This window comes from Panthera uncia (assembly GCF_023721935.1).
Source record: "Panthera uncia isolate 11264 chromosome A1 unlocalized genomic scaffold, Puncia_PCG_1.0 HiC_scaffold_17, whole genome shotgun sequence".
NCBI lineage: Eukaryota > Metazoa > Chordata > Mammalia > Carnivora > Felidae > Panthera > Panthera uncia.
The window spans coordinates 57,615,692-57,627,985 of record NW_026057577.1 but is presented as its reverse complement, the minus strand read 5'-3'; the positions used below and the strand labels follow the sequence as shown (position 1 = coordinate 57,627,985).

At 36.2% G+C, this 12,294-nt stretch overlaps 1 protein-coding gene across 2 annotated transcripts in view; it reads right to left on the bottom strand.

Moving 5' to 3' along the window:
• SCAMP1 (secretory carrier membrane protein 1) overlaps positions 1–12,294 on the bottom strand; it is a 130,371-nt gene that overhangs the window by 69,419 nt on the left and 48,658 nt on the right. For both annotated transcript variants that reach the window (XM_049649707.1, XM_049649709.1), the window contains exons 3-5: positions 8,027–8,125; positions 6,885–6,993; positions 3,891–4,019 (exon numbers count right to left, since the gene is read on the bottom strand). In XM_049649707.1, coding sequence (XP_049505664.1) covers positions 3,891–4,019; positions 6,885–6,993; positions 8,027–8,125 — 337 coding nt within the window. The remainder of the gene's footprint in view (positions 1–3,890; positions 4,020–6,884; positions 6,994–8,026; positions 8,126–12,294) is intronic.

Genomic DNA, 12,294 nt, shown 5'->3' with positions numbered 1-12,294 from the left:
GGGCTAGCAGAAAAGTAAAGACACCTGGGTTATAGAGATAAACTAATGAGCTAATCAACCTCTGTTTCCATTTCTCATCTAAAGATAAATAGGAGCTCTTCCACATTTCTAATTCCATTATAGGGGCGCTTGGATGGCTTAGTCAGTTAAGCGTCCAACTCTTGATTTCTGCTCAGGTCATGATCTCACGGGTTCAAGAGATCCAGCCCTGCTTTGAGCTCTGCACTAAAAGAACAGAGCCTCCTTGGGATTCTCTTATCCTCTCTCTCTGGCCCTCCTCCACACACACATGAGCACTGCTCGTTGGTTTACTCTCTCTCAAAATTAAACATTTAAAAAATGTTTTTTAAACATTAAATAAATAAGTAAATAAATAAAAATTAAATTCCAGGGACACCTGGTTGGCTCGGTCATTTAAGTGTTCCACTCTTGATATCGGCTCAGGTCATGATCTCACGGTTCATGGGATCAAGCTCCACGTTGGGCTCTGCGCTGAATGTGAAGCCTAGTTGGGATGCTCTCTCTCCCTCTTTCTGTCTCTCCCTCACTCACACTCTCTCTCTCAAAATAAATAAAGAAAAAAAAGCCTCCACTCTGCTCTATTACACAGAGAAAACTATTCAAAATTAACTTTATTGCCATTAGGATTTCTAACTCAGAAAAGCTAGCTTACTTATAAATTTACTCAAGACCTTTTGGTTCAAAATAAAAGCTGTTCTGTCAATGGCTTAAAAGCAGATTTTAAAATACCATGAAATGGAAAATTATTATTTTTTAACACTAAAGAGCATCCAACTGCCTAAGAAAAGTTTGAAATATTCACAACACTTTAATTTAAATTTCAATCTTAAGAGAAATAATTTTTAAAGTTTTATCTCCTAATTCACTTAAAGAAAGAAACAATATGGATATGTGTAAAGTTCATAAAAATTCTTCCAAATATAGATCAAATATAATTTAATTTTTGGCAATCTATTAAAATTTTTTTCTGAATGTTTCATAGTAACCAAAAACCATGATAAATAAATCACTTATTTGTATCCCAAAATAAAGTAAAATGTTCAGGCCTACTTACTAAACAATCAGTCCACTTATACAGTGATCACGAAAATATATAGAAAGGCAAGGCAATGTGAAATACATGATTCTATATTCCTAATTTCAATCCCATTCCAATCCACTTGGTGAATTCCAGGTGTACATGTAACATTTAAAGAAACTTTTCGGACATTTTCTTTACATGATTTCCAAGTTGAATGACTCTACCTCATACATTATTTCCATATGCTTTATTCAGCACTCAAATCTGCTACTGGTGGACCTAAATTTACAACTATCACTACAATATATATATTTTTAATTTTTTTAATGTTTATTTTTGAGAGAGAGAGAGAGAGAGAGAGCGAGCGAGCATGACAGGGGAGGGGCAGAGAGAGAGGGAGACAGAGAATGTGAAGCAGGCTCCAGGCCCTAACCTGGAGGGTTAGCACAGACCCTGACATGGGGCTCAAACTCATGAATTGGGAGTTCACGACCTGAGCTGAAGTCAGACACTAAACCAACTGAGCCACCCAGGTGCCCCAACAATACACTTCTTGATAAGCTCTGCATTACAACATAGACACCTAACATAAACAGCTTTTAAACAGGATAATTATCTTCACTAACTGAACTTTAAAAGGCTTGATGAGGCACCTGGGTGGCTCAGCTGGTTCAGCGTCTGATTCTTGGTTTTGGCTCAGCTCATGATCTCTTGGTTTCATGAGTTCAAGCCCCACATCAGGCTCTGTGCTGATAAGCATAGAGCCTGCTTGGGATTCTGTCTCCCTCTCTCTCTGTCCTCCCCCGCTCACACCATCTTTGTCTCTCTCAAAAATAAATAAATTAAAAAAAAAAATGAAGGACTTGTTTTCCTTTTAATTCAAGAATATACTCAAAAAGGTTAAGATTCATTTCATGTGATCATTCTAATTGCTTCAATACCTTTATAGAGTAAAATTATTTGTTTCAAGAAAAGAACCTTTCAAAGTATATCTTCATCTTATTTGGGTTTAAAATGTGAATTACGTCTTCATTTTGGTACTTTGTAGGTGGCATAACATTGAATTCTATATTCTAGACTCTAGAATCAAGCTATCCAACTGCCACCCTAATTTCTGTGTAATCTTGAACAAGTTACTCAAATTCTCCAAGCTTTGGTTTCCTTATCCATAAAACTAGATAATACAGTACCTGTTTCACAGTATAGTTAGGAGTTAATAACATCATGTATACAAAGGGATTTGCAGTGTTCCTGGCACAAATAAATCCTCAATAAATGTTCTCTTTCATTATAATTACTACTACAGTGTGAAAGCACTAGTCAACTTTGAAATCATTAACAGGTTGACACTACTTGAAAATAGCTTATTAAAAAAGTATCGCCATTCTATGAAATCTAAAAAGATTACTGAGCTGGTACTAGATGTTTCCAGATGCTTCTTCATATAATGAGTCCTCTTTAAATAAAGTTAAGAGATCTGTCAACTCAACAGGATTAAGAGATACTGTATTACTTCTAAAAACCTCAGAAAGTGATAAATTTATAAAACAAAACACGCCTAACTCTAAACATCTAGCACTTTAGTTAGCCACTCAGTTAAAATTAATCACCTTTCCCATTCAATCTCTATTTACCAAATTCCTTGCAGAATGTTCTTCCAACCCCCACCTCTCCCATCCAAACTATGTTTTTCCACTAAGTCAAAGAACCTATACCTAAAAATGCTAGGCCAATGTCTGCCCATTAAAAACTAATTATTAAATAAATGCATATATTATATATTGAATAAATAAAATACATGATCTGTGTACACATACACATACAAAACCAAAACCTTTAGTATCAAAAAATGTATATAACACTATGGACACTGGGGATTTAGCAAAAGATACTACAACAACAACGAAATCTCAAAGAGAAACTAAGAGTTAAGAAGGTAGTATCCGTAAGAAACCGCTACTCACAGTCTAAAGCAACTTCACCTATGTGAAGAATGCTCCTAAAGATTTTGAGGAAAATGGTCTCGTTTATTTAGGGGAGGGGGAAAAAAGCTCCCTAATAACATACTAACACATAAATTTCCTCCATCAAGAATGTACACTACAAATTATCCATTAACCCAACAGTTAGGCAGCTGAAAGTTCATGACAGCTATACCTGTCCTACTAACATAATAATATTAAATGGGGCTTAGACTAACGTTTGGAATAAAAGTGAAACAGATTAAGTGGGAATTCTGTGTACACAGAACAAATTGTTAACAGCTTGACATTTTGAGTATTCCATAAGTTGTAGTTATACTCAAAGCAATGCAAGCATCACAGCCTAAAACCTATGTCCTAATGTTCTATTCAGTAAAACATCCTACATTAACTAGGTACTTCCAATAATAAAAGTGCTTATAACCACCTAAAAATGAAAAGTAAACTGTGCTCAAAGCCCTAAGAAAAATTCTAATATTCTAATACTTTAAGGCCCTTTTAAAAATAGTCCTAACGCTTCAACAGAATTTTTAAATGGCCTTCATTTGTATAAAAATAGTATACATAATTTTCTAAAAAAAAAATATTATCTATATAGCATTTTGCACCTATTCCTTTTACCTCAAGAAATACTATATATGTGACAGAGAAGTCCTTTCCTCAAAAGAATGCCGGTTCTCCTTAGCTTGGAATGTCACATAAAGTGCAATTTTGAGGTATCTAAGTGTGTTCCACTCTGAAAATTAAGAGCTATAGAAAAAGACCTGTTTGTAATAATATCCTTAATATACAAATTCCAAAAAAGGTGGTTTTTGACAATAAAACATGAACTCTGTTGAACAAGTATATAATTATTGTATACTCACACATCCATAAGTAGTACATAATCTTTACTGTCTTCTGGAATTCTACAGGAATGTCTACAGAAAAATCCTGATAAAAACAAGGTCCCACAGGAAAATTGCCAGGAAGAGGTGGCCAATTATTTTTTCTGCCTGCAAATTAAAAATAAAATTTACATTAGGACAAATATGTGTGACTCTTTCGTTTCATAATAAAGAAAATTATCTGTTCTTTTAATAAATGTTTTACAAATACAATACTACATCTCTACAATCCTCTATTCATACAACTTTGAAAGCCAAGCTTTGCATTTTTAAAAATTTCCCCAGAGTAGGGGCACCTGGCTGGCTCAGTCAGTAGAGCACATGACTCTTGATCTAGGGTTGTGGGTTCAAGTCCAGCATTAGGTGTAGAGATCACTTAAAAATAAAATCTTCTTAAAAAAAAAAAAAAGTTCACAAAGTACCACTTTAGAAAACATTAGATGGTAAAATATTTTTCCAGTGTCATATAGCGTTTTGCAGGAACCATTTATGTACAGTTGACACAAGAAACAAAAAGAGCACCAAGACATACACTGTGACTCTACCCTAAAAACAGACTTATTTCAAAATCCTAAGAGTCTGGCTCTCATGTGAAGTCCATGCAGTTTTTAAAGATCTACAATTTCCTCCTCAGCACCTTAAGTCTTTGAATATAATTCCTAGCCCATGTGGAGAAGGAAGACCAGCTTCTGAATCTTTTGAGTGTTCTACTATTTTTTTTTTTGAGTTCTCTACTATTAACTCCATGAAGAAACACAAGATTCACTACTGCTAAAGAATCAAATCTAGAAATCTCAAAGTCTGAAAAAGTAACATTCAAAACATACATGTAAGAAAACCACGGAACTAGGAGAAAACATGAAACAGTCAAGAAAAGGAAGCTCAGGAATTATATAGCACCTTCAAAAACCTAGAGGAAAAACAAATTCAAGCTATGAGGAGGGAAAATATGTCTATATAAAGAAATGAAATTGAAAATAGGGCTTGGGAAGTGGTGGGAGGAATAAAAAAAAACAAAATTAAAGCAAGAAGTCAAAACATTAACAACGGAAGGTAAAAATAGCACCTAACGGCCACTTCTCATTTTAGATATTATATGCCATAATTTGTGAACATTAGATTTTATACACTTTATATAGACTAAGAAAATTTTACAGTGGAAAAAAAGAATGACCTATGTCTTATTCTTCCCAACTTGTCTGCACTGTTGCTAATTTTTTTCCAATTTTGTATACATTTCTCATACAAGTCTCATACTATTTGAGAGCAGCAGTGAATAGTAATAGAAGAACTAGGATCCAAAAACATAAGTGCCTAGTCACTTACTGGCTAGGGGGTCTTGGGCACCTTAAACTTCTAAAGACTTTCCACATCTATAAAATCTTAGTTTCTTCATAAATTTCAGAGTAGAAATAACAATAGAATATCAATTATACCACCCTTCAGGGAATGACAATGATAATTAAACGAGTTAATAGATGGTAAGTACATGTATAGCACACTGCCAAGTCTAACTTTTAATTTCCCACTCTTTTTGACTATCTTTACTAAAATAGCTCTCATAGAAATAACTTGTATTAGTCAATACCAAGGACAAAGGACAGATTTTATTACAGGTATTTCAGATACACTGATCTCAAATAAACCTTTAGTTTCTCATTTTATAGATATTGTCTCTAATGTTGCCATCAACAAAATGGCCAGCGATGAATGTGTCCTCACAAGGTCCTAGACTTACAATTTTTTTTTTGATATTCCAAGACCACTATATTTTTAGTTTTTATTTAAATTTGTGAGTTAACATACAGTGTAGTATTAGTTTGGGGTGTACAATTAGGTGGTTTAACACTTCCAAACAACACCCAGTGCTGATCACAAGTGCACTCCTTAATCCCCATCACATACCCAACCCATCCCCTCTTCTACCTCCCCTCTGGTAATCATCAGTTTGTTCTCCACAGTTGAGCCTGTTCCTTGGTTTTCCTCTCTTTTTTTACCCCTATGATTACTGATTTTGTTTCTTAAATTCCACATATGAGTAAAAGCTTACACTATTTGTCTTTCCTGACTTAGGGTTACACATTCTAAGATAAGGAAGAGATAGTTCAGTATATTGTTGTTGACCTAGCCCTGTTATTCTATCACTATCCTAGACATAATACCAATGATCTGTCTAGCTCTTCAACCCTTCTTAGTCAGACACTGCTATCTTTCCCTAAGATATTCCCTTGAAGTGGCTTTTGATACTCACAGTCTAGATTTCACAGCAAATGATCAATTCATCACTTACTTCCTTGGCATCATCGAGAACCCCAATGCTTCCCAGAGTCACGGCAGACATTTAAAAAAAAATTTTTTTAACATCTATTTATTTTTGAGAGACAGAGCGTGAGCAGGGAGGGGCAGACAGAGAAGGAGACAGAGAATCCGAAGCAGGCTCCAGGCTCTGAGCTGTCAGCACAAAGCCCAACGTGGGGCTCAAACCCACAAATCACAAGATCATGACCTGAGCCAAAGACCAACACTTAACCAACTGAGCTCCACACCAAACATTTTTTAACACGATTTAACAGATAAGTTATACTTGTGAGGACTGGGGCAGATAATTCGAAACTGGACTGACTAAACAAGAAGTTAAGAGTCAAATTTAGGGCACACTTCCAGGTACTTACAAAACTTCAACAGACTCAACAAGGGCCCAAGTACAGAATCAGGCTCCTGGCTAAAACCCAAAATTATCATATTCACATTCACCTTCTGTGTTATAAGGCTAACAGTGTTTTAACCAAAAGACTATGTAAATCAGCCAATATCAGACAGCTACAAAGCAACAAGTAGGAAATCTGCTTTCTGATCTTGCTACAACAGGAAAATAGGGCATGGCTTTATCCACAAACCAAAGGACTTAGAGCTAGCACAAGCATTATTTAAAGTGTTTAAGTTATTTTCATTTCAAACTTCTTTGGATACTACCATGTTGACTGAGACTTTGCATTTCTCGTTCTCGACGATCTAATTCTGCTGCTTTTCTTTCTAGTTCTTCTTGGCGCTTAAGAAGTTCAGCTTGGGCCAAGGCATGTTCCTTAAAAAATAGTAATAATAAAAATCAACACATGAATAGGTTTTCAGAGTTGTAACACTGCTATGCTATCTACTATCTCTCCCTCTACAATCTTAGAAAATTTTAAGTTTATTTATTATTTTTTTTAGTAATATCTACACCCAACATTGGGCTTAAAATAACAATCCCAAGATCAAGAGTACAACTGTACAATGCTAGAAACTTAATTCAAATGCTCTTCCAAAATACAGTAATTCGCTCAAGGTTATAGTTTCAGAAAATATTATGGAGATACTTGGCTCATTTTGGGTCTTTTGGTTATGAAAACCATCAGTGAGAATGTGGGACACATTAGGACAGGACAAAATTCTCTCAATAAGATTAGTCAGAGTCCTAAGGTAATTGGGAAAATAAAATTAAGGTGACCTCTGTGCCTAAATGAAAATAAAGAACAAAGGGAACTGGAAAAAAAATGGAAAAAATGACAACTGAATTGCCTCTTAAGAATTGCTTAAATGGTACATACGGTTTCCAATGCAAGAATATGTATAACATCTTCTATTTTAAAAGACAATGAGATGAAAGAAGGATATGATTAAGAAAGTCTGGTTTGTAACTCCATCTGCTTTTATGTAAAATGAGGTATCCTATTCGTCTCCTTTATTCTCATATTTTTGCCACCTGCTGCTTCTAATCACTGTCCTTTGCTTAGCCATGGTAACTCTCTTCCAACATTATACCTCCAATCATAGTATCATTATACTATACTATACAACATTATACTTCCAATTATAGTATCATCGGTACTATAATAGTACTAGGCATTAAAAAACGAAACCAAAGGCAATAAAACTTTCCCTAAACAAACTGTACACCAAGAAGATCTATGAATTCAGTAACTGGTAATAACAGAATAAAGCAAATGTTACTAGCTCACCCATATTGAAAAGAAAGTTAAAATTAAATAAGGCAACATATAAAGAATTCTTTTGCTCTGAAGATGTTACTGACACTTTAATTTCCAATACAAATTTACACTGTAACATGAACTAACCTTTGCAATCTGTGTATAGGCTGGATGTTCCTCTGTTGGTTTCATTATTGCTGGTTGTGTACTAGGTACATTAGGCATTTTCACAGTGCCTGGTGGAGGCTAGGAACGTTAAGAAAAGGACAAATTATGTAAGACAGGTATTCAACTTTAACATCTTTCAAAAGGCCTAACACCAACAAAACTCGAAATGCCAAGAACTCCTCTCTTCCTCCTCTAGTGTATGGTAAAGTACTACTTAAGCTCTCCATCTCCCATTTTCTCAAATTCACTCATTCCTCAATTCTTCAACCTGACTGCTACCTTTACCACTAAACCACACTCTCCCCTCCGGAATACCACATGTAAAAACACAAAACAAAACAAAAAAACTTTTAAGTATTTTTTAGTAAAATACAGGTAGCACTAAACTGAATAATTTACACCAAGGGTAATTGTTAACTCTTTCAACCAAAGAAAGCTATTTGCCAGGGCCCTAAAAAGTAAATAGGAGAGGTTGGCTGGGAAGATGGCAGAGTAAGGGGACCCAAAGTTTGGATCCTCCCACAGATACAACCAGATCACACTATCAGTAGAAACAACCCAGGAAACAACCCAAGGACTGGCAGAACAAACTCCACAACTAAAGGCAGGGAAGAGGCCACATCTAAGAAGGTATAAAGCGTGAAGACACAGCCTGGGAGCAAAAGGGATGGCAGCCAGCCACAGTGGAGAAGGAGCCAGTGGCGCAGAGAAGAGCAGAAAACAGACTTTCACACTAGGGAGGCTGCCAACAGGGAGGACAAATCTCCATATTTGCCTTTGAAATTTCATTAGTTCTTAAAACCAACAGGACTTAAAACCTAGAATTTAAAAACTCGGCATGCTGGGCTCTAGGCATTAGGAGACAGAGTCCCTGCCCTAAGAAAGACGGCACGAAAAACAGCCATGCAGATGCAGTGCAGAACCAGCAATTTGAAAAATGCCAGGGGCAGACAAGATATAGTGATTTGCTCATCTCAGAACATGGCCTGGAGAGACAAGGATCACGGGGAGACCCCTCCAGGAACAAAGGAGCTAGCAGGTGCCATTTTCCTCCCCTGTCCCCCAGCATAAACAACGGCCATCTGTGGAAACCAGCACTGTGTAGATTCATGCTACCTAACTTGCTTATGCCAAGCCCCGCCACGTATGCTTCAGCAGATCAGCGTTTCCTAGTCATGCTCCTGAGTGCTGGTGCTACAAGACCCCTCTCCCACAGGCATGGTGCAAACTCTGCCAATAACACATGTTCTAATCCACCTGTTGCGCAGGACCTCATTTCCAGCAGGCAGTGTAATTTCACAACAAGACCACTGCACACCTTGCTACTCATAAGAAGTAAAGACAGCATCAACAAACAACTGGACTGAAGGAAAAAGAAACCAAAATTCAACAGCAGAGCACAAACAAAACACAGAGCAAACAAGCCCTGAAGCACCAGGCCCTGGAAAACAGGGGACACTGTACTACAGGGCACTACAGGACCTCTTTTTCATAAGGTTGTTATCGCTAAGAGCAAGAGAAGTAGCTGACTTCCCAACACACAGGAACAACTACAGAAAGTCAAACAAAATAAGAAGACAGAAAAATATCTCCCAAATGAAAGAATAGGACCAAACCACAGCAAGAGATCAAAGCAAAATGGATTTAAGTACTATGTCTGATAGAGAATTTAAAGTAATGATCATAAAGATACTTACTGGACTGGAGAAGAGTGGAGATATCAGGGAGACCCTTAACCAGACATAAAAAAGAACCTGAGATCAAGAATACAATAAATGAGGGGTGCCTGGGTGGCTGTCAGTTAAGTGTCGACTTCGGCTCTCACGGTTCATGGGTTCAAGCCCTGTGTCAGGTTCTGTGCTGACAGCTCAGAGCCTGGAGCCTGCTTTGGATTCTGTGTTTCCCTCATTCTCTGCCCTTCCCCCACTTGTGCTCTGTGTCTCTGTCTCCAAAATAAATAAACATTACAAAAAATTAAACAAAAATATAGAACACAATAAATGAAACTAAAAATACACTTGATGGAATAGTAGGCTAGATGAGGCAGACAAATGAATTAATGACCTAGAATATAGAGTAATAGAAAGTAATCAAGCTGAGCAAAGGAGAGGAAAGAAAATTATGTTAACTGAGTACAGTATTAGGGAACTCAGCAACTCCATCAAGCCTAATAACATCCACATTATAGGGATCTCAGAAGAAGAGAGAGGTAAGAGGGAAGAAAATGTATCTGAAGAAATAATAACTGAAAACTTCCCTTATCTGGGGAAGGGAACATATATGCAAATCCAGGAGGCACAGAGATCTACCCCCCCCCAAAAAAAATGAAACCAAAGAGGTCCACACCAAGATACATAGTAATTAAAATGGCAAAAGGTAGGGATAAAGAAAAAAATTTTAAAGCAGCCAGAGAAAAGACAGTTTCATACAAGGGAAACCCCATAGGCTTTAAGCAAATTTTTCAGCAGCAACTCTGCAGGCCAGAAGGAAGTTGCATGATATATTCAAAGTGCTAAAAGGGAAAAATCTGCAGCCAAGAATACTCTATCCAGAAAGGCTACTATTCAGAATCAAAAGAGACACAGAGTTTCTCCAACAAGGGTACCTGGTGGAGGAGTCAGTCAAGTGTCTGACTCCTGATCTCAGTTCAGGTCTTCATCTTGGGGTCATGAGTTCAAGCCCTGCATTAGGCTCCATGTTGGGTGTGAAGCCTACTTAAAATAAAAATAGAGTTTCTCAGACAAAAAGACTATTAAACCAGCCCTACAAGAAATTTTAAAGAGGACTCTGAGTGGAAAGGAAAGACCCTAAATGAGAATATGAAAAATAAAAAGCACAAAAACAGTAAAAATAAATATTTCTGTAAAAATCAGTCAAGGGATTCATAAAATAAAAGGATGTAAAATATGACAATATATACCTGAAAGGTGGGAGGGAGAGGAATAAAAAATAGGTTTAAACTTAAGCAGTGATCAACTTAATATAGACTGCTATATGTAGAAAATGTCATATACAACCGCGATGATAACGACAAATCACAATCCAGTAATAAACATGCAAGAATAGAGAGGGGTATCCAACTGTATCACTAAAAAAGCCAACAAACCATGAAAGACACCCAAGAGAAGAAAGAATCAAAGAAAATCTATAGTAACAACCAGAAAACAAATTTAAGAATGGCAATAAATACCTATCAATAATTACTTTGAATGTAAATGGACTAAATGCTCTAATCAAAGAGCATGGATAGGGTGACAGAGTGGATATAAAAACAATACCCATCTATATGGTGCTTACAAGAGACTCATTTCAGACCAAAAGCCACCTGCAGAGTAGACAGAGAAACATTTATCATGCAAATGGATGACAAAGAAAGCCAGGGTAGAAATACTCATATCGGACAAGAGTCTTTAAAACAAAGACTGCAACAAGAGACAAAAAAGTGCCCTAAGTAATAATGAAGTGGACAATCCAAGAAAATATAATTATAAATATTTATGCACCCAACATGGGAGCATCCAAATACATAAAACAGTTAACAAACATGAAGGAACAATTAATAGTAATACAATATGGTAATAGTAGAGGACTTCTACACCCCAAGCACATCAATGGACAGATCATCAACACAGAAAATCAAAAACGAAAACAGTGGCTTTGAATGATAGATACACTGGACCGTATGAATTTAACAGACATATTCAGAACACTCCACCTTAAAACAGCAGACTACACATTCTTTTCAAGTGCACATGTAACATTCTCCAGAAGAGATTACATATTAGCCCACCAAAAAAACTCTCAACAAATTAAAAAAAATGAAAGTCATACCAGGCTTCATCTTTTCTGACCACACTATTAACCTACAAATCAGCCCCAAGAAAAAATCTGGAAAGAGCACAAAAAATGGGGCTTACATAACATGCTATTAAACAATGAACAGGTCAACCAAGAAAGCAAAAAAGAAATAAAAACATACATGGAAACTAAAGAAAATGAAAGCACAAAGGTCTAAAATCTTTGGGATGCAGCAAAAGTGCTTCTAAGGGGAAAGTTTATAGTAATACTGGTATACCTCAAGAAGCAAAAAGAAATCTCAAACAACCTAACTTTACACCTAAGGAGCCAGAAAAAAAAAAAAAAACAAACAAAACCACAGCAAAAGGAAAGAAATAATAAAGATTAAACAAGAAATAAAGATACAGAAACTTACAAAAGTAATAGAAGGGAGACTCTTTACAAAAAAG